At 43.4% G+C, this 20,117-nt stretch overlaps 1 protein-coding gene across 6 annotated transcripts; it reads left to right on the plus strand.

The window, feature by feature from the left end:
• The first annotated feature begins 499 nt into the window (after nucleotides 1-499).
• Nucleotides 500-19,368, plus strand: LOC125282808 (phytanoyl-CoA dioxygenase, peroxisomal-like). 6 transcript variants are annotated; one of them, XM_048219516.2, is made up of 10 exons: nucleotides 500-625; nucleotides 1,494-1,969; nucleotides 4,829-4,887; nucleotides 6,443-6,553; nucleotides 7,169-7,337; nucleotides 10,391-10,472; nucleotides 11,999-12,180; nucleotides 14,270-14,419; nucleotides 16,634-16,768; nucleotides 19,053-19,368. In XM_048219516.2, the coding sequence occupies exons 2-10, from the start codon at nucleotides 1,895-1,897 to the stop codon at nucleotides 19,104-19,106; spliced, it is 1,017 nt and encodes a 338-aa protein (XP_048075473.2). In that variant the 5' UTR covers nucleotides 500-625; nucleotides 1,494-1,894; the 3' UTR covers nucleotides 19,107-19,368. The 6 variants fall into 6 exon arrangements, with proteins under 6 accessions (XP_048075473.2, XP_048075477.2, XP_057160741.1 ...); XM_048219518.2 differs by lacking the exons at nucleotides 500-625; nucleotides 1,494-1,969; nucleotides 4,829-4,887 and adding exons at nucleotides 3,561-3,827; nucleotides 4,372-4,544; XM_048219520.2 differs by lacking the exons at nucleotides 1,494-1,969; nucleotides 4,829-4,887 and having other exon boundaries at nucleotides 502-625.
• Nucleotides 19,369-20,117: the final 749 nt, after the last annotated feature.

Genomic DNA, 20,117 nt, shown 5'->3' on the forward strand with positions numbered 1-20,117 from the left:
GATTTCAGCTCAGGTTGTGATCTTAAGGTTGTGAGATCAAGCCCTGCCTTGAGCTCAACACTCAGCACAGAGTCTGCTTATCCCTCTCCTTCTGCCCCTCCCCCTGCTCTCTCTCTCAAATAAATAAAATCTTTTAAAAAAAGAAGAAACGATAACATGTTTATGAGATGAGACATTCTGGAAGTAACCCTTTAAGACAAAAAAAAAAAAAAAGAGAGAAAAATGAGGGAGAGAAAAGAAACAGCGAGATGCTATGCCAATTACCTGCAGAGATTGGATGGAAAAGACGTTCTAGAAAGAATTTCTAGTTCTTACAGCCATTATGGAAAACACTATGGAAGGTCCTCCAAAAATTAAAAATAGAACTACCATATGATCCTGCAATCCCACTTCTGGGTATACAGCCAAAGGAATTGAAATTAGATCTCAAAGAGGTATCTGGACTCCCAAGTTCACTGCAACACTTTTCACGAGACCCAACATCTGGCAACGACCTAAGTGTCCGTCACCAAGTGAAAGGATGAAGAAAGTAGGGTAGACACACACAATGGAATATGATTCAATCCTAAAAAGGAAGGAGATCCTGCCATGTGTGACAACAGGGATGCAGCTTGAGGCCAAAATGGTAAGTGAAATAAGCCAGTGACAGGACCAATACTACCTGCTACCACTTACAGGAGGAATTTAAGAGTTAAACTCATAGAAGCAGAGAGAATGGTGGTTACCAGGGGTTAAGGGAGGGGAGAATGGAGAGGGGACGGTTTAAGGCTACAAAGTTTCAGTTATGCTAGGTAAATAGTTCCAGGGCTCGACCACGCAGGATAGTGTCCATAGCTGACAATGCTGCATTATCTACTGAAAATTTGCCAAGAGAGTAGATCTTATGTTGTGTTCTTAGCACGTACACACAAAATAATGAGGAAAAAGAGTGTGGGAGGGAACTTTGAGAGGTGATAGATGGTTATGACCTTGATGGTGGTGGAGGTATCCTGTATACTTGTCCCCAAAGTAATTGAAATGTTGAAAGAAAGGAAAAGAAAGAAAGAAAAGAAGAAAGAAAGAAAGAAAGAAAGAAAGAAAGAAAGAAAGAAAGAAAGAAAGAAGAAGAAGAAAGAAAGAAAGAGAGAAAAAGAAAGAAGAAACAGAAAAAGAAAAAAGCGGGGGGGGGGGGGGGGGAGGGAGGAAGGAAGGAAAGGGCAAGCACCTGGCTGGCTTGGTGGGGGGAATGTGTTACTCTTGATGTGCTGGTCCTGAATTTGACCCTCACATTGGGTGCAGAGATTGCGTAAATAAACTTTAAAAGAATAAATAAAGAAAAGGAATTTCTAGTTCTTTAGGAAATTTAAAATAATACTAGACTGTGTGGATCGACCTGTTTCAGGGAGTCATTTATTTCATGTATCTTTTTAAAATTATTATTAAGGAAGGGCCAGTATGTTTCTAATATTTCAGACTGGATTCCCAATAGATTAAAAGCCTCTTTTGAACTGCAGGTTACTTCTAGGGCTGAACATCTGACTTGTTACGTCAGCCTCAGAGAGGCAGGCACAGTCACGTGGAATAAACAACTGAAACCAGGCTGTTGGGAATGTGGGTTGTGTTTTGGCTCACTTCTCATTGGGCGACCTGAATCCGTTACTAAACCCTTCAAAAGCATTTTCCCTGCTGTGCGCGTCAGGGAGGATCTCTGTGATTACTCAGGAGCTGCGTGTGTGGGCACGGAGCCCACACAGTAAAGTGGCCCAGCCCGTGGACCCGGGAGGCTCCAGGCATCTCCGCACAACCCAGAAACCTAGGAGTTCCCCCTTCTCCGCCAGGGACGCCTCTGCTCCTCGCCCCGCCCGCTGCCCAGAGACAGGACCTAGGCCTGGCTGACTGTTTCCTCGCCTGAATCATGAACCAGTCCCGTGCTGGCGCCCGCCTGCGCATCGTGCTGGGACACCTCGGCCAGCGCTGGGCCGGGGCCGCCGTATCCTTTGGGCTCCGCGGGGCTCGGGCTGCAAGTGTGGTGGCCTCCAGGGCTCAGCGCCCAGCCGGCTCTTTCCCTTCCTCCGCACCGCGTCCCCGGGATGGGCGGAGCTGTTCAGGGCTCCTAGGGCGGCCAGGGGAGGGGGTGGGCGGACAGGGGGCGGGGGCTATTCGGGGTATTCTGGGGGCCTGTTTCCCTGGTTTGCCAGGGGATGTGTCAGTCCTTACTGAGGGGCCTGCGCTCAGCTACGGTGGCATTTTCTGCACTTGGCCACGCGTGACCCGACCGCCCAGAGCCCGAGACATGCGAAGCACAGTCGCACCGCAAACAGGAGCGCAGAGCTGCCTGGAGCAAGGCGTGCAGGCAGGCGAGCGGGCGGGCGGGCGAGCGGGCGGGCGGGCCTGCAGGTAGGCAGGCAGCAGTGCGCTCTGGCGGGACACTGGCCGGCACCCTCTGGCTCTTCCTTCCTTGGAGAGAGCTGTGTGAACCCCGAGGAGTGGATGCGATCTCTCCTGATTGGGCCTTCAGAAGTTGCTCTCCGAGGCAATGTGTGGGGCCCCCGTGCCGGATCCCCGAGGATGTCACTACGGGACAGGTACATCACATCGCTTTATAGAATCGGTTCTCCTGCTCCGATTAGTGTTCACTTCAGGGGGTACTTTTGAAAAGCAGCGGGGAAAACACTGCATGCGATTCTCCCTGAGCAACATGGTTAGGCTCTGTTCTGCTGTGTGCAGGATCCTGAACTCTTTCCTAAAAATGCTTCTAGGAGCTGTTTCTTTTATTACTATGATTGCTCTCCAGGCTGAGTTCCAAGCCAAGATGTAGAGGAACCACTGTCAGCTTAAAATCCTGTCCATACACTGACAACGGTGATTATGTCATCTCATTTGACCAGGGAGAGAACAGAAACCGAGGCCAGGAGAGATTAAAACTCTTGACCAAAGACATTTAAGTAAAGCACTGGTTGTCAAAGTGCGTTCCCAGGGCCAGCAATGTCAACATTCCCTGGAAACTTGTTAGACATGCAGATTCCTGGGCTCATCTCAGACCCATGGAATCCACATACCTGGGAGGGGGGCCCATCAAGTCGTTTTCGTTTGTTTCTGATACATGCCCAACAGTGAGAACCCCCAACATTCTGGGACTGGGGATAACTAGAGCCAGAATGAAGGTTTCCAGGTCCAGTCTGTGACTACTATGAAAATGTGATATTCTGGGGCTCCTCCTGGGTGGCTCAGTCCGAGAAACATCTGCCTCTTGAGTCTAGCTCAGCTCTTGATCTCCGTTGTGACTTTAAGCCCTGCACTGGACTCCACGCTGGACAGTGAGCCTACTTTAAAAAAATTTCATTTTTCTTTTTTTGATATTTGGATCCCGCTGGTTCTTGCTGTAATAGTGTTGAGGTGAGAGCTTATTTTTTTCATCTGTGTTTGCTAGAAGAGCGCTAGCCTCTCTACTTGCTGCCATGGTGGAGATGTTCTCCACCAGCACTGTGCAGGTCCATGGCTACGAGCCCCATGTGGCCATTGAGCACTTGAAATATGGCGAGGGGCAGTTTTCATTTTCATTCTCTTCAATTTAAGGAGACAGACGTCGCCGGGGCTCTGGTATTGGACGGCTCGGCTCAGATGGTCGGTGAATGTGTGTGTGGTTGGGGCTTACGCAGAATCCTGGAAATCCTGTGGCAGTTTCTTCCCGCCTTAAGTGGTTCTAAAGAGACGTGGCTTCTGGCTCAAGGCAGGGTTTTCAAGCATCTACACAACGCATTTTTTAAATGCAGAGATGCCTCCAGAAGAAGACAAATATGACCTATGATTCCACCCCTCACCGCGGATCATTATCAGCCAACTTTTTGGTGTGTTTCTTTTCTATGTATTTCCATAATTACGGCCATCCCGGGTGGACAGCTTTTTGATTCCATTTTTTCGTTTCACTAACGTTATATAGTATGCACAGGACACAGTTCCACATCATTAAAAAAACTCTCTGAGGAAAGCAACGACCACCACCAAAACCCACAATGGTAGGGAGAAGAAATTGGGACTGAAATATTGCATTCTGTCCACCACATCTTGCTAGTAGCTGGCGAAGGTCATTAACCTCTCTGCCTCATGGAGAACAGAGGATTATAGTGTCCCCAGTTATGTAAAGACAGGACAAAAATAACATGGTTATGAGTAGTGACATTGTGACAGTCGCTCCTTGAGATAAAGAGACAATGAAAAAAATTAAAAGGAAAAGAAGAAGAAGGAAATGCTAAGTAAATGATCTGTGGTTCCCTGGGTAGAAAACTAGAAAGAATTTCTAGAATTTCTAGCTCTTAAAGATATTTAAAATTATACTCAACTATGTGGATCACACTGATTATTTTAACAGACTTTTTGTTGTTGTTTTTTAAGGAATAACGAGCCAAACAGTTTCTCTGATTGTGGACTGGACTCCCACTAAATTCAGTACCTCTTTGGAAGAGTGCATTTCTCGTTACTTCTAGATTCGAACCTTATGATTTTTGTTTGTTCAGCAGTTTAGTGGAAGGAATAGTCACGTGGAATAAACCAGTGGAAGTTATGAGGTAAAGAGTATGGGTCAAGTCTGGGCTGAGGCATTTTCTGTTGGGTGACGGTGGACTCAGTTACTGAGCACAATGGGTCTAGGTCTCCTGCTCTGGGCAGCAGGAATGGTGATAAAGCTCTTGGGACTTCCGGCCCCTCCTCAGACCTTCATGAAATGAAATGATGTAAGCGGCTATGTGTGTAACCCAGTCTTCCCCGATGAGAGCTAATCCAGGGCAGACTGTTGTTTCTAGAAAAGGCAGACTCCTGAATTTCATTTTATTTGCCTTAATTCACATCCTAGGTAGCTCACCCCACTTCAGGGGCTGTTTCTCCTAACAGTTTCCAGACTCCACAATTCCAGTAAGTAGATCGAATTGTCATTTTTAATCATACAGTGTATATAAAGCTTTTCCTAGTGGTAATTATGATATAAAATACATCTCATGTTGTCTGGTGAAAATTCATTACATAGAGGCGCCTGGGTGGCTTAGTCAGTTAAGTGTCTGATTCTTGATTTTGGCTCAGGTCATGATCTCGTGGGTCGTGATATGCAGCCCTGGGTCGTGCTCTGTACTCAGCAGGGAGTCTGCTTCTCCCTCTCCCTCTGCTCCTGCCCCTGCCCATACTTGCTGTCTCTCCCTATCTCTACATAGAATAAATACATTTTTTAAAAAAAAATTCATTATACATATTGTGTGTTGCCAGAACTTGTTCTAATTAGAACCAGGAAAATTTTGAAGACCTTGACTTTAATTTTTATATGTATTTTAAAATTCAGAAGGGTATAATCTGATTTTTCAGATTCAAGCATGTTATACCTCATTTAAGTTAGCCTGTAGTTTGTGGTCCTACTGCTATGTGAGCTAGTATCTTTGGTTTATCTTAAATTACCTTTGTAGGGGAAGACACTGATCTCCATGGTTTATTCTCATAGAGCCACATTTCTGATCTAGAAGAATGGATGGGGTGATCTGAGTTTGTGCACATGCCATGTACTTATTTGGATTTTGTCACTGTGATTTCTTCTGAGAATGTATGATCTAGACAACTTAAAATATAAAATCCATTGAATTTGTTTCCCACCTGAAAAAACATACAGTCATTACAGAACAAATTTGAAAATCAGAAATTTAAAAGGAATTTAAAATGCATCCACAATTCTGTTACATAAAGACAATCACTTAAAAAATTTTTTTTTATTTCTTTTCATATTTTTCAAGTAGTATCTTGGTTTTACACAAATCTAACTATATTTTATTATACTAAGCATTGTCCATGCTATTATATGCTCTTCATTTTTTAAAAAAAGATTTATTTATTTAAGAGAGAGAGACAGTGCACACATTGCAAGTGGAGGGAGGTGCGGAGAGAGAGAATCTCAAGCAGACTCCCCACTGAGCCCGAAGACCACTGTGGGGCTCAGTCTAGGACGCATGAGATCATGACCTGAGCCAAAATAACCAGTCTGAGCTTAACTGACGGAGCCACCCACGTTCCCCATGCTCTTAATTTTTAATGCCTAAGTCCTATCCCATTGAATGGATGTAATTAATTAATTAATTATTCTTCTATTTTTTTTTTTTTTTTTGGTGACAAGAGTAGTTAACGTTTTGGATTCAAACCGTTTTTAAAAATAGATTAAGGGAGCCTGGCTGGCTCAGTCGGAACAGCATATGACTCTTGATCTCTGGTTTGTGAGTTCGACCTCCACAATGGGTATAGACATTACTAAACAAAATAAACCTTAACCTCAAAGACTTGTTTTTTTAAAAAGAAATGTTCAGCTTATTTCCTTAGAGTGAAGAAAAAATAGAAATGCTGGGTGGAAGAGTATGAACGTGTGTCAGGCTCTCGATACATATTGTTGGGTATGATTTTTCTGCTGGACTTACTTGAAATTTTTTTTCTCCTTTAGGTATACTCGGGATAATAATGTTCTAAGCCTAGAACAGAGACAATTTTATGAAGAAAATGGGTATCTTGTCATTAAAAATTTGGTATCTGATGCTGATATTAAACGCTTTAGGTACAGTGACCCTTCCTTATTTTACAGAAATACGTTGTATGTTTGCAATGGGAACGTGAGTAAGATTAGCATGTGTGTTCAGATATTTTTCAGTGATTGGCTCATTGGGAAGTGGTTAGGAACATGAGCTCTGGAGCCAGACTGGCTGGCTTTCATCTTAGCTCCACCACTTCTCTTGTGTGTCCTGGGGCAACTTTGCACACCTCTGTTTTCGCACCTGTAAAATGGGGATAATAATAGTACTTATACCCTAGCCTTGCTGTGAGGACTGAATTAGGTGAAGTACACACAGAGGCCTTCGAACGGGCCCTGGCCTATGGTAAGTATGAGAGCAGTATTTGCCATTATCACTCAGGTGCAACCAAATCACAGAAGTTTCCCCATCGTTCTGTTAGGCTAAGGAATACGTGAATACTGGCCTTACAGTGAGGAGACAGGGGCTTCTGAGCTGGCCATTTTCCCTTTCCCTTCCTCAGAACTACCAAGCCTGGCCTGGAGGTTAGCCTGGTGCAGAGACACCCCCCACCCCAATCTTTGAGAATCTTTCCACAGAAGAGGCCAGGGAGGTGCCAGGAGGCTGCGGTAATGGCATCATCTGCCAATTTATTTTTCTAGGAACGAGTTTGAAAGGATCTGCAAAGGGGAGGTGAAACCAGAACAAATGATGATAATGAGAGATGTGATTATTGCAAAATCAGAATATGCTCCAAGTGAAAGGACAGTTTCAAAAGTACAAAGTTTCCAAGAAGATGAGGAACTCTTCAGATACTGCACTCTCCCTGAGGTTTGAGAACCTTCCTGAGTTTTCTTTTCCTTTAAGTGAATAGCCCATCTGCATGCTTGTCTCTGGAATTGCTGCCTACACTTTCTCTGGCCCCTTGTCTTGTGCCTGGTGAGCAATGGTTCTCAATTGGGGGCTGACATCTGGCGGTGCCTGGAGCCACGTTGGGGTGGCACTGGGTGGGGACCGTGTGCTGCTGGCTTCTAAGGTCCAGAGGCTGGGCATGCTGCTAATGGAGCCCAGGGATCCTATAACGTGCAGAAACCCCCCTCCCCCAAATAATGAATTATCCAGTCTCAAATGTCAGTAGTGGCCAGATGGAGAAACCCTGCTCTGGAGTCTGGTAATTATCCTTGGTTGAGAAGGGTGGGAATTCTGCCTTAGAGAGAGACAGAGTTCTCTCACTCTGGACATGGGCATATCAACAGGAAGGACATTGCAGATCTGATTCCCTGGACATCCGTTTGTTGTTTCTTTTGGTTTTATGACTCTGGTCAGTAGAGGTTTAAGTTTGTGTTTAGATTGAAACTCATTTTTAAAAAATTATTCTTTGAGAGTAATTCATATTTATAAAGATATCTACATAGTACAGGAGGGCTTACAATGAAAAGGAAAGTCTCCCACCTGCCAGCCCCACTCTCTGCCGAGCTTTCTGGTGCATTCAGCGAGAATTCCTCCACGGCAGGTGCCTCTCTATACCCCCACCTTTTGTGTCATGTGGGAACATATTGGTTTCACCAAGTTTTTTCAACTTATAATAGATCTTAGACATCTTTCCATATCACTTATATATTAATCTATATCATACTTTTAAACTACTGAGTAGCATCCCATTGCATAAATGTACCACAGTTAATGAACCATTTCTGTAGAATGGTTTAAAGGACACTTTGCATGTAGCTCATGTTAGAAATTATAACCCCAAGTGCTATTAGAAAATTTGCCTCATGGGGGCTCCTGGCTGGGTCAGTTGGTAGAGCATGGGACTTTTTTCTTTTTTAAGATTTATGTATTTATTTTAGAGAGAGAGTACAGGCGGGAGTTGGGGGAGGCGCAGCGGGAGAAGGAGAGAGAAAATCTCAAGCAAGCTCCCCACTGAGCACGGAACCTGACATGCGGCTGGATCTCTGGACCCTGAAATCATGGCCTGAGCCGAAATGAAGACTCCACTACTTAACCAACTGAGCCACCCAAGTGCCCCGAGTATGTGACTCTTGATCTCTGGGTTGTGAGTTTGAACCTCAGACTGGGTGTAGAGGTTACTTAAAACCAAAAACACCCCCCAAAAGAAAACAACCCCCCCCCACAGAAAAGTTAAAAAAATGGGATACCTGGGTAGTTCAGTCGGTGAAGAGTCTGCCTTCAGCTCAGGGCTGGATCTTTGGGTCCTGGGATTCAGTCCTGTATCAGGCTCCTTGCTCAGTGGGAAGTCTGCTTCTCCCTCTGCCTACTGCTCTCTCTCGGTCTCTCTCAAACAATAAATAAAATCTTTAAAAAACAAAAGTTAAAAAATAGTTTAAAAAAAAGAAAGAAAATTTGCCTCATGAAAGAGACTGTACAGGTAAGCCACCTATGATGTCCAGCCCCTCGGGTTGGGGACGAGAGGGGACGTGGCCCCTCTGAACCATCCACTCTTCCCAAACTCAAGTCCTGCTTTGGAAATGGAACTTGTGAGCATCGATCAAGGAGGAAAGGCTTGAAAGTGAGAGGCAACACAGGGTAGATTAAGCACGACCAGGACATCCAGGCTTCCCACCTCCCTAAAGTGTGAACCATGCACCTGCTGGCTCATGCAGTGATTTTTAGGAAGTGGGCATGATTTTAGTAGTTGGGTATTTATTTTTATGTGTATTGGAAAAAATAACCAGCACATCTAACCTATGACCTCAGGAATAAATCAGGAAAAGACACGAGTTAGTTTAGGAAAATTATTGGCTAACTATATTGGGCAGCTCTGTGAAGTATGATAGAAATGGTAAAATGGCTCATGAGTGTCACTGAGGTTTAGAAATTACTGGTTGGAGGCACCTGGCTGGCTTAGTCGCGGGAGCATGAGACTCTTGATCTTGAGGTTGTGAGTTTGAGCCCCATGGTGGGATTAGAGATTAGTTAAAAAAAGAAAGAAAGAAAATACTGGCTTAAGGGAATCCCCAAAGTTGACACGCCTTATTAAAACAAAAAAGTATGAGGTTTGACTCCTAGGACTTTGGTACCATTTCAAGCATTTCATGCTCCAGTTGCCCATATTCCTTATACATGGGGTCAAACAGTGAGAAAGCAGTAGAATATGCTTCATTTTTTGGAGTCAGACAAAATATCTTTTCCATTTAACTGGTTCTGCCACTTGGCAGTTTATTAGCTTCAGGCTTATTTCAATGGGGTATTCACGTTAATGATTCATTCATAGGGCATTACTTTTCAGGGGTCACTGTGAGGTGTAGGTGGGCTGATGCAGAAAGCCCCTGGCAGGTAGTAGGCATACAACGCCAAGTCCTTCCTGCATGTACGCCTCCCTCGGTGGGTTAGATGCAAGGAGGTAGCCCCCAGCTGCCAGAGCTCGGGCCGAACTCAGGCCTTTGGGTCCCATGCTCTCCAGCCCCTGTGCCCATGTCATTATTGAACACCCTTCCTCCACCAGGATAGCGACTCTATGGGGGCAGGGACCTGCTCATCTCATTCCCTACAGTGCCTCCATTTCCTGTCACTCTGCCAGGTTTGGAGCCCTCAGTGAAGAGCTGTGGAATGGTCTGATTGTGCTCTGATTGTGAAGGGTCCAGGTGCTCTTCTCTTTTCCTCTGGGCTATGCCTGGTTGCTGCACCTGTAGGGGCCTCTCACGGTCCCTTCTTTTCTTTTTTCTTAAGTAGGCTCTATGCCCAATGTGGGCTTGAACTCACGACCCCAGATCAAGAGTTGCATGCTCTACCAACTGAGCCAGCCGGGAACTCCTACCAAGTGTTTAATTCTTAGCATCTTGGCTTTTGTACGGATAATTGTACTTTGTGCCACTTTTGTGCATTGGATTTCTCATGAAATGTTTCTTCCTCTTTTCTCTTAGGTTCTGAAATATGTGGAGTGCTTCACTGGACCCAATATCATGGCCATGCATACAATGCTGATAAACAAACCTCCAGATTCTGGTAAAGGTCTTATTTGTTATGGAGAAGTGAAAGAAGAAGAAAGAAAGAAAAAGAAAGAAAGAAAGAAAGAAAGAAAGAAAGAAAGAAAGAAAGAAAGAAAGGGAAAGAGAGAGAGAGAGAAAGAAAGAAAGAAAGAAAGAGAGAGAGGAAGAAAGAAAGAAAGAAAGAAAGAAAGAAAGAAAGAAAGAAAGAAAAAACTTTACAGTGTTCTAACTATACCTGTGTGTATAACTGCTAAACTTTGATAAATAAATATCTATGTCCTTTTATTTAAGCCTTGAAATAGCGTACATCATGACAATAGTGAAGTACCAGGGTGATTTCAGATGTTAACTGTAGCGTTATTGTTAGAATTTCAGAAGACTGCCTTGCTACTCAAAAGTTTGTTTTAATAAACATGACTGTTCATATACCATAGGCTCTTATTATTACAATCTTCACCTCTAAATTTTGTTATCCATTCTCACCAATGATAGTGTGAATTCGGCCTTCCAGACTGAAGACATTATAATTACCAACAAAATTAAAACTATTCTTACAAAACCCATACTACAGTTGCTCTTAAAATATCTGTGTTTGCTAAAATGTAGTTCCTAAGATCTCACTCGCAGAGAAACTGATTTGGAAGCTAAAACCCAGGAATCTGCGTTAAAAAAAATTTTTTTTAACTAGGCTAAAAGCCTAGTGTGGAGCCTAACACGGGGCTTGAACTCATGATCCTGAGATGAAGACCTGAGCGGAATCACGAGTCAGATGCTTAAGCGACGGAGCTACACAGGCACCCCCAGGAAACTGAATTTTTAAAGCCATCCCGCTCTTGGGCCATGCTGAGAAATTGTACTCCACCAAGAGTAATAAATTGATCCTTCAAGGTCCTTTATCACTTTCCACCTTTTCTGGAGAAAAAGAGGCCAGGAGAGCTTTATGTGACTGGCCTATAGCACCACCAAATCTCTCCTACCCTGGATGTCTTGATTACAGAGGTCGGGGTTGGGGGTTGGGGAACATCAGGTTCAGAGCACAAAACTGGGAACCATGTAAATGTGGTTCTGTGGTCTCTGTTTCTACAGAGTGACTGTGCAGCAAAGTGCTTCTAGTTCCTCGAGGAACTTCTTGGAGGCCTTTTATTAATTTAGCTCATTGATAGTGTTTGTATCAGCCACTGAGAAGGCTAACAGGGAACTTTAAATTACTCTCTTCAATTAATCAAACTTGTTTTGAACACTAGGCTCAGTGTCCAAACCAGAGTTACAAAGGAATAAAGCACAATAGAGATCATGACATGTTATGAGTTGCTAGAGAATGGAGTGAGTCCTCGGCTTCCAGCAACCCAGAAGAAAAGTGTGGGCTCTGGAGTCACCCTGTGGCTTTGCTCTTCCAATTTGGTGCTTATCTCTCCAGGCTGATTTTCTAGAGTGTCCTTTCAGTTGCTTGGGTTTTGTGGGGATGGTCATTGTTCTGGTTTTGCAGGCAAAGGAGACAAATTCTGAGGTTCAGGTGTGTCTTAACAGCCGCTTCTGTTTCAGGCAAGAAGACATCCCGCCATCCCTTGCACCAGGATCTGCACTATTTCCCCTTCAGGCCCAGCAATGACATAGTTTGTGCATGGACCGCCATGGAGCACGTCGACCGGAACAATGGCTGCCTGTGTGTGCTCCCAGGCACACACAAAGGCTACCTGAAGCCACATGGTTATCCCAAGTGGGAGGTACGTCTGCATAGAAGATAAATCTTTCTTTCTTCTATCTTTTTCAGATTCATTTATTTATTTATTTGAGTCCGAGACCCAGAGAGAGAGAGAGCGATAAAGGGAGAGAGTTCGCGATATTTGCACATGAGAGAGGTGGCGGGGCAGAGAGAGGCAGAAGGGGAGGGCAAAGGACATGTAGACTCTGCTGAGCAGTATCCAACATGCAGCTTGATCTTAGGACCCTGAGATCATAACCGGAGCCCAAAATCCAGAGTCAGGCACCCGACTCCCTGAGCCACCCAGGAGCCCCGAGGGGATAAATCTTACCTGGAGTATTTATTGTTTTGATATTGAATCAGATTCCATAAAGACCTTTAACAATGAGATCACATTTCCTTTCTTAGTAAAACATGGTTTTAGGTTTCTGGAATTAGGATCAGGGAAAATTCAAGGATGTTAGGTAAAATAATCATTTTTCTTTCAACAAGTGTTGGAAAGCTGACCAGTGTGGGGAACTCTGGTAGGTGCTATATAGGATCTGAGATTATCAAGCCTCATTGCAGAGGTCATACAGAAACACTCACAACACCAGACGCATATGTCAAATGCCAAGTAATTCTTACACACTGATCGATGGCTCTTAGGATAAAGAAGAGGGAGGAATCATCTCTTTCCTGCTAGACCAACGAAGGCGCTGGGGAAGGATGAGTAGTATCCCATTGCATGCCCGTTGCATGGTTTATTGATTGAATATTGATGTTAGAAGACTATTAAATGCTTTTGCACCCATGAATGATGAGATCAAATCAGCTTTTCAAGAATGATAATCTCGAGGTCTAGAGCAGAAGGTACTGGAGGTCAGGAGTCCAGAGGCAGAGAAACCAGAGAGGAGACTAGGAGTCTTTTAGGTATCAGACAATAAGGTCTGGAAACCCCATAATGATGGTCAGAATGAGACGAGCACGTGTTGTTAAGGCAGGAAGAATGAATGCGGTTCTGTAGGAAGTAAAGAATATGGCTTTCAGGACTTCTGTCTCAATTAGTTAGAATTCTGGCACTGAGGATTAGTGCTAAGTGAAAATCTTTGAGTCTGGATTCTGATATAAAATCTGAAACTGTGAGATTCATAAATTGAGTTGAGGTTTAGGGAATGTTTGGTGCAGGCAACAGAAGTGGGTTGTGGCTGACTTAAGCCAAAGTGAGTGTCTTGGAGGGTTGTAGGCACATGGTGAGTCAAGAAATGGCTGGCTGGCTCTGGTAAACAGGAAAGTAGGAATCACTGTTCAGTGGCAGCAGTCAGGTTGGGACACCTGGTGGGGACAGTTGAACCTTAGCCATGATCAGTGCCTTAGATCAATTCTCTGTTCAGATGAAGTGATGGCAGTGGGAGGTCAGATTACTTAGCTTAGGTCACATACTGCCCTGGACAGGAGAGAAGTGCACTGGATCCATGTCCCAACACAGTCCAGCAGGAAAGCAGTCCTTCCCCCAGAAGAATGTGGGAGAGTCTTAGGAAGGGCAATGGGATATGGTGTTCCCCCCATAACCATTACTTAAAGCAACAACGAACTTTGGAAATAGTTATAAGAAAAACACAATGTTTTAATTTACTATTCTTCTTTCTTTACTTGAGTATGAAATGAGTGCTTTCTGAGCTGAGGAAACTTGAGCATCTTCTCTCTGTTGGCTTAGGAAAACAGCTTGCTTCTCAGAGGAAGTCCTGAGTAATAGCAAAATGATTTAGGCAAAGTTCCAGGTGAGGCGAATATCAGTGAGTACAGATTCAGGCTGGTAAGGGGATCTCCCGCCTTAATCGCAAAATGCAAAGTCAGTCTAGGTCTTTATTTACAATTCAGTAATGAGGGGTAAGTGGAAATTTCAGATTCTTCATTTGGTCCCCCAAATCCATGATTTCAATATCCCAATGTGACTTTTACAACCAGATATCTGAGAAGCTTTTGGATATTTACAGTTTCTTTTAAGAAAACATTTATCTCTCTCTCTTGGCAGAATGTAGGAAAACTTTGCTTTACCTAATGAGTCATTGATAAAATTCTCAAACATTGAGTTCCTCAAATACAGACTTGAGTTCTCTTATGTGTTCCAGGGAGGAATTAACATATTGTTCCACGGGATCCAGGACTATGATGAAAACAGCCCCCGAGTGCACCTTGTGATGGATAAGGGGGACACTGTTTTCTTTCATCCTTTGCTCATCCATGGATCTGGTTGCAACAGAACTCAAGGATACCGGAAGGTATGCATTCATGTCACTCTACTTTCCAAAGATGAATAGGTTAGAAACAAAAATGTCAAGATCTGTGAAACTTCATGAGATTTGTGTCATTGAACTAAACTGTCCTTTAGTCTGGTTTATTTACCAGGGAATCTATTTGCTCCCTCATGCTTTTTTACTCATAGCAGTAAGAAGCCCGGTGACCTCAGGATCCCAATCCTACTGACACTGAATTATGAACATTCATAGAATTGCTTCAGAGAAGGAACATACTTGAGAGCCCACAACCTGTGCTTTTGGAGGCAGAAACAATGGCTGAGATACTAAAATCACAAAAATTGGAATGTATATAGCTCACAGTAACCATATAAGAGGAAAGTTTATAATAGCTTTGCTATTCGGAAAACCATTATCGAATCTAAACAATGGCTCTGAATTGGCTGCCTAGACCTCAGATTTTGCAGGCAACCATATTTTCCACTCCTGAGTCCCAGAATTTGTTTTTAGCCCCAGAATGTTTTATAAAAACCTCATTGCTTACATTAAAAATTGACAAAATTTCTGATAGTCCCAGATTTCTCACTTCTCAAAAGTTCAGCAGATCTGACATTACTGTGGACTCACATTCCTCATATAACATGGCTCCTGATACTAAATATTGGTTGCTTCTTTGGGGCTGAGTGAAGCCTTCCAGTCTGTCACAGCAAGTCCTGTTTTCTCCCTGAAGTCAAGAGTTAGTTACCAGGTTTCACATTCTATTCATTCACATTTCTATTAGGTTGACAGGGCTGGTATGACAGTGAGGCAAGAAGCACTCTCTTCTGGGGCAAAATTTAATGGGGGTTCGGGGGACGGTGCCAATGAAAACCCTCAGCAATCAAGATAAATGATAATTTAGGGTAGTATTTAAAAAATCAAAATTAATCGAAAAAATATCCATGATGAACAAAATGCCAACATTTTAAATAAAGACTAGATCAGACTCTCCACCAGCCTGACCATCAGAAGTGTGCAACCAGGGGATATAGCCATAATGACACAAATAATATGAGTGTACCTGATTTCACTAACTTAGGCCTTTTATCATGTATCCTTAGCCCCAAAATTCAACTTGAAATGAAAAATAGAAATTTATGTGTATGAGTGTGTATAAAAACAGGAAGCAAAGACAAATTGTCTGAAAGTGTACATGAGTCAGAAAGTTATATTACGTGCCATATGATCAGGATCATAAACTGAGATAGAATAACTACATATTGAAAGATTCCATGTTAAAAAGTTGAGTGTAAAATGATTACGGTATGAAAATGAAAGTTACATAATTAAAAAAAAAACCCAAGTAATGTGAGTGTTAATACCCTGAGTTTGCTATTTTTCAGTGGTTTTCCAACTAATTTAATGTTTGGGAAAATATGAACCCTTAAAAAAATACGAGAAAACATGTACATGGGTGTGCGATTTTCCCCTCTGGTCTTATCGTCACCCCTCCTTGGCATGGTGGGGAGCTTCTGTGGGAAATGGAGTTTGACTCCACTGCCTAGAGATCTGATGTTCTGGGCTAAGCAGGCAGACCTTCCAGTAGGCATAGTCACCTCAAGAGAAATAACTTGAGTCTAGGAAAGTGAGTTTTAAGTTTAGATCAACTTGTAAGTCTTTCAAGAATGGGGAGAACCAAGTAAGCTCCATCATACGTTCAGGAGGAAACAAGATGGGGATCGTATGTGAATTGGACTTCAAATGTCAGGCTGATTTCAAAGGGGTGGGTGTGTATGTTATTTTCGTTTGCAAGGTATTTTTGTGGATTTTTTTTCATGATCTGTAGCCATTGAAGTAACAACTCAGCACAAACTCAACTGAGTTAACTAACTTCTCTGACTAAGAAGATGATAAAGAACCCTGGAACACATTCCTGTTTAGGACCTGAGGACATCCACACCCAGAAAAATCACATGTTAAAAAGTAAAGTCCTCTTACTCATGTCATTATGTTGCCTGCCCATTTTGAACACAAGTATTGCAGGGAGCTAAAAATCTCTTGTATTTCTCAGTTAGCCTTTAACTGTACCTGGGGGGAAAAAGTTATTGAACCCTGAAAAGACTAATACAGAACACCATGGAACATTCTAGAAACCAAATGCTGAGTGAAATAGCTGACTTTCTAAAAGAAGTCTCCCTGTTTGGTTGCTGGTGTTAATGGAATTTTTATTCCCAATATTCATCCTGTCACTCGGCACAGATAATTTCCTGCCATTTCGCCAGTGCGGACTGCCACTACATTGATGTGAAAGGCACCAGTCAAGAAATCGCTGAGAGGGAGGTTGTAGGGTTAGGAAACAAAATATATGGAATTCCAAAGGACACCAGCCTGAAGGTACGTTTGTGTGAGATGACAGGTTAAGATATTTTTTTTTCTTCTTTTCTTCAGATGCTTAATAATTCTCATACCTGATGTAATTTGGAAGTATAATGTGCTTTGTTTAGAGTGCCTTGCAGAAGCATTGCTGAGACCCACTAAGAATGACAGTGTATTTCAGCTTGTTCTTGCTTCCCAGGCTGGGGCACCTGAGCGTCCCACGGTTCTCTATGTCTTTGGCCACCCTGTGTTATGCAGGCTGTCCTGTTCTAGGACAGACAGGTGGAAACAGAAAATAGATCTGGAGGACAGCAAGTGAAGGACAAAGGCTACCTTCTGAACGCACAGAAGGAAAGTTAAAAGTTTGGACTGTCCCCATAGGTCTCCTTTATGTGCACAGAGCAGAGGATTTACACATAGGCAAATCCAGTAAGATTCCCAGAAAACCATTCTTACGGAGGGTTTTGTTTGGGTCCATTAGCATCTGGAGTTTCATGGAGCAGATTCCAGAAACCACTGATGCTTATCAATATGGGACATGAGACATTATTTCATATGCTCTCATACTTAATACACATCACTTGTAAAGTCCTTGTTTGTAACTAGTGGACATGCAAAGCTGATGATGCTCACCAGACTAATTATAGTCAAGGCAAAGAAATATATTCACTTTGTAGACAAAGTCCACTTTAGCCTCCAAACCAAGAAGCTGATCCTATGTTTTAATTTGCAATAATCATAAATGTGTGCATTTCCTATGGGGGTGACAGGACCCCCAAGGAGACGGAGTGTCGTGATAACTCCGGGTATTCTGGTACTGTGAAGAGTACCGTCCGCCAGCACTAGGCTACCGTGCCATTGGGAGTCATCTGCTGAAACTCCTTCCCAGCTTAAGAATCTCACTTCTTCCTTTAGAATGTATGAACCTATCCTGTATCTGAAAAGGCTCTCATTTCACATTTGCAGGTGGTAGACAGTCCTGTCCTTCTCCCTCAATCCAATACTTAAAATGCTTTATGAAGGCATCATATTTTGTCAACTGGGGCTTCCAGGCAATACTCTGAACTTTAAAGCAGAAAAAAAATGCATACATTATGTTTGAGGTTTGCCAGGGTTGTGATAGATGAATTGCCTCCTGTATTTATTTCATTTTATTTTTTAGAAGATTTTATATATCTGAGAGAGAGACAGCAGACGGGGTGAGGCGGAGGGGCAGAAGAGGGAGAGGGACAAGCAGACTCCCTGCTGAGTAGGGAGCTAGATGCAGGGCTTGATCCCAGTACCCTGAGATCATGACCTGAGCCAAAGACCAGCACTTAATTGATGAGCCACCCAGATGCACCTCCTGTATTTATTTTTAAATGTTAGTCTCACAGATATAGTTTCTCAGCTTTACTTAGAATAATGATATCAACTTCTGCTACATAGTTCTTTGTAAAGTACAAGAGCACTTTCATAGCCCTAAGTTCTACTTTCTTCACAAATCCCATGAAGCAGTCATTCTCACTTTTTTTTTTTTTTTTGGAGACCTATGTATTTATTTGAGAGAGAGAGAGAGCACACAAGCCAGGGGAGAGGAGAAGGAGAGGGAGGGAATCTCTAGCCAATTCTGCACTGAGTGAGGAGTCCCAAATGTGGCTCGATCCCACCACCCTGAGATCATGACCTGAGTCAGACACTTAACTGACTAGCCACCCAGGCTCCCCTCACTCCATCTTCTTAAAGAGAACGTGAAAAGCCCAAGAGGTTGGCCAAAGTGATGTAAGAGACAGACCTACACTTAAGGGTCACATCAATTTCCAAAACCATTCTTTCCACCTGACCTTGCTGTCGGCTCAAAAAAAAAAAAAAACAAGAAACAAAGAAGTCTGAATTTTTTTTAAGAAAAAGGAAAAAAATCCCCAAATCAGCAATTTTCAACCCATAACTCATGACATCATTTTCACTTGGGAGCAGATCACTCAATGGGGTAGCGCCTGAACGAACCCAGGACATGGGGGAGTGTGGGCTGTTCTGACCAAACACAGTGCTCAGCTGGTTGGAGATACCTGTGGTCAACAATAGCGCCCAATAACACAGGCTGACCTTCTAGCAACTTGCTCTCTTAGTTTGTTCAACACTATTCTAGACGTGGGCAAGCACATTATTTGGAGACGTAGAATATGGTTTATTTACTACTTGACAGGACTGCTGAGCAACGTTTTTCCATTTAACCGTTGGTAGATGCTAGAAATCGACTTTGTCTTATGCTCAACAGATTCCCAGTGTTCCATCAACTAACTGGGTTTGGCTTTACTTCCAGGATGTGTTTAGATTTCGAGGGCGGCTGGTGAAAGGCGAGAGGACCAACCTGTGAGCAGCCCTCTGCTGGAGCTCTTTGAGAGAAAACCCAAACGAATCAAGGTGCCTGGGGAAAACGTTTTCTTAACAAGCTGTCCTCATCTTTTCTATCCCTTGTTATCCAAATCACGACCTGGAGATCGGGTACTTCCTGGCACGTGGTTAGCTCTGAGCACAGAGCTGTTCCTTTCATGGATGAATAGATGTAACAGTGGCCGATTACTATTTTCGGGAAAATTAACTGAGGGTTGCACCTAATAAAAGGGATTGATGTCTAATTTAAGTGTGTTCCATCCGTTTCTTTCGTTCAGTTGGCTCTTTGCCCAAGCAGAAAGGAATCCTTTGAAACTCAGGGTATGCTGACTTCTGCATCCCTCTTCTGGAAAACCCACCACCCACCGACTTCAGGGCATGAGACTGTCAGATCTAGAACACTGTCTAACACAGGCAGGTGGAATGAAGGGCACTGAGGAGTACAAATAAGGGCGATGCTCGTGCTCTGACGCAGGATTCCCTGCATGACTTCTCAACCCAAGCGGCCTCCTTAAGAAAATAGACCAGATCTTCCCAAGTCGTTTTCTCGGTTCCTGAAGAAGGAAGACAAAGGTGGCTTCATCTGCTAAACTTTATTGAGTAAGGCGGCTGAAGACCTTCAGCATTTGTGAATGAAACCTAAACTCTTTCAAACAACAGAGAGAGTTTTAGTTTGGTTTTCTAAAGGGCTTGAACCAGGGGGATTTATTTCATTTTTAAGATTTCATTTATTTATTTGAGATACACACACACACGAGTGGGGGTAGGGGCTGAGGGAGAGGCAGACTCCCCGCTGAGCAGGGAGCCCAACAAGGGGCTCAATCCCAGGACCCTGATCCCGCCCTGAGCCTAAACTAGATGCTTAATCCACTCAGCCTCCCACGTGCCCCATGGGGGAACTGATTTTATTCAGTGCTGTATTTCGACACCAGCTGAGGGCAGCAAAGAGACATAGGTCTTGATTTTTAAAAATAGCAATTTGGTAAGAAATAAC

Source organism: Ursus arctos, unplaced genomic scaffold (genome assembly GCF_023065955.2).
Source record: "Ursus arctos isolate Adak ecotype North America unplaced genomic scaffold, UrsArc2.0 scaffold_30, whole genome shotgun sequence".
NCBI lineage: Eukaryota > Metazoa > Chordata > Mammalia > Carnivora > Ursidae > Ursus > Ursus arctos.

What these genes read in the sequence shown, in the direction of transcription:
- LOC125282808 (XM_048219516.2), top strand. Translation starts at nt 1,895, where the DNA reads ATGAACCAGTCCCGTGCTGGCGCCCGCCTGCGCATCGTGCTGGGACAC. An exon ending in AGCGCTGGGCCGGGGCCGCC is followed by an intron (nt 1,970 to 4,828) that starts GTATCCTTTGGG and finishes TTCACATCCTAG; the next exon opens with GTAGCTCACCCCACTTCAGG. An exon ending in GATACTGCACTCTCCCTGAG is followed by an intron (nt 7,338 to 10,390) that starts GTTTGAGAACCT and finishes CTTTTCTCTTAG; the next exon opens with GTTCTGAAATATGTGGAGTG.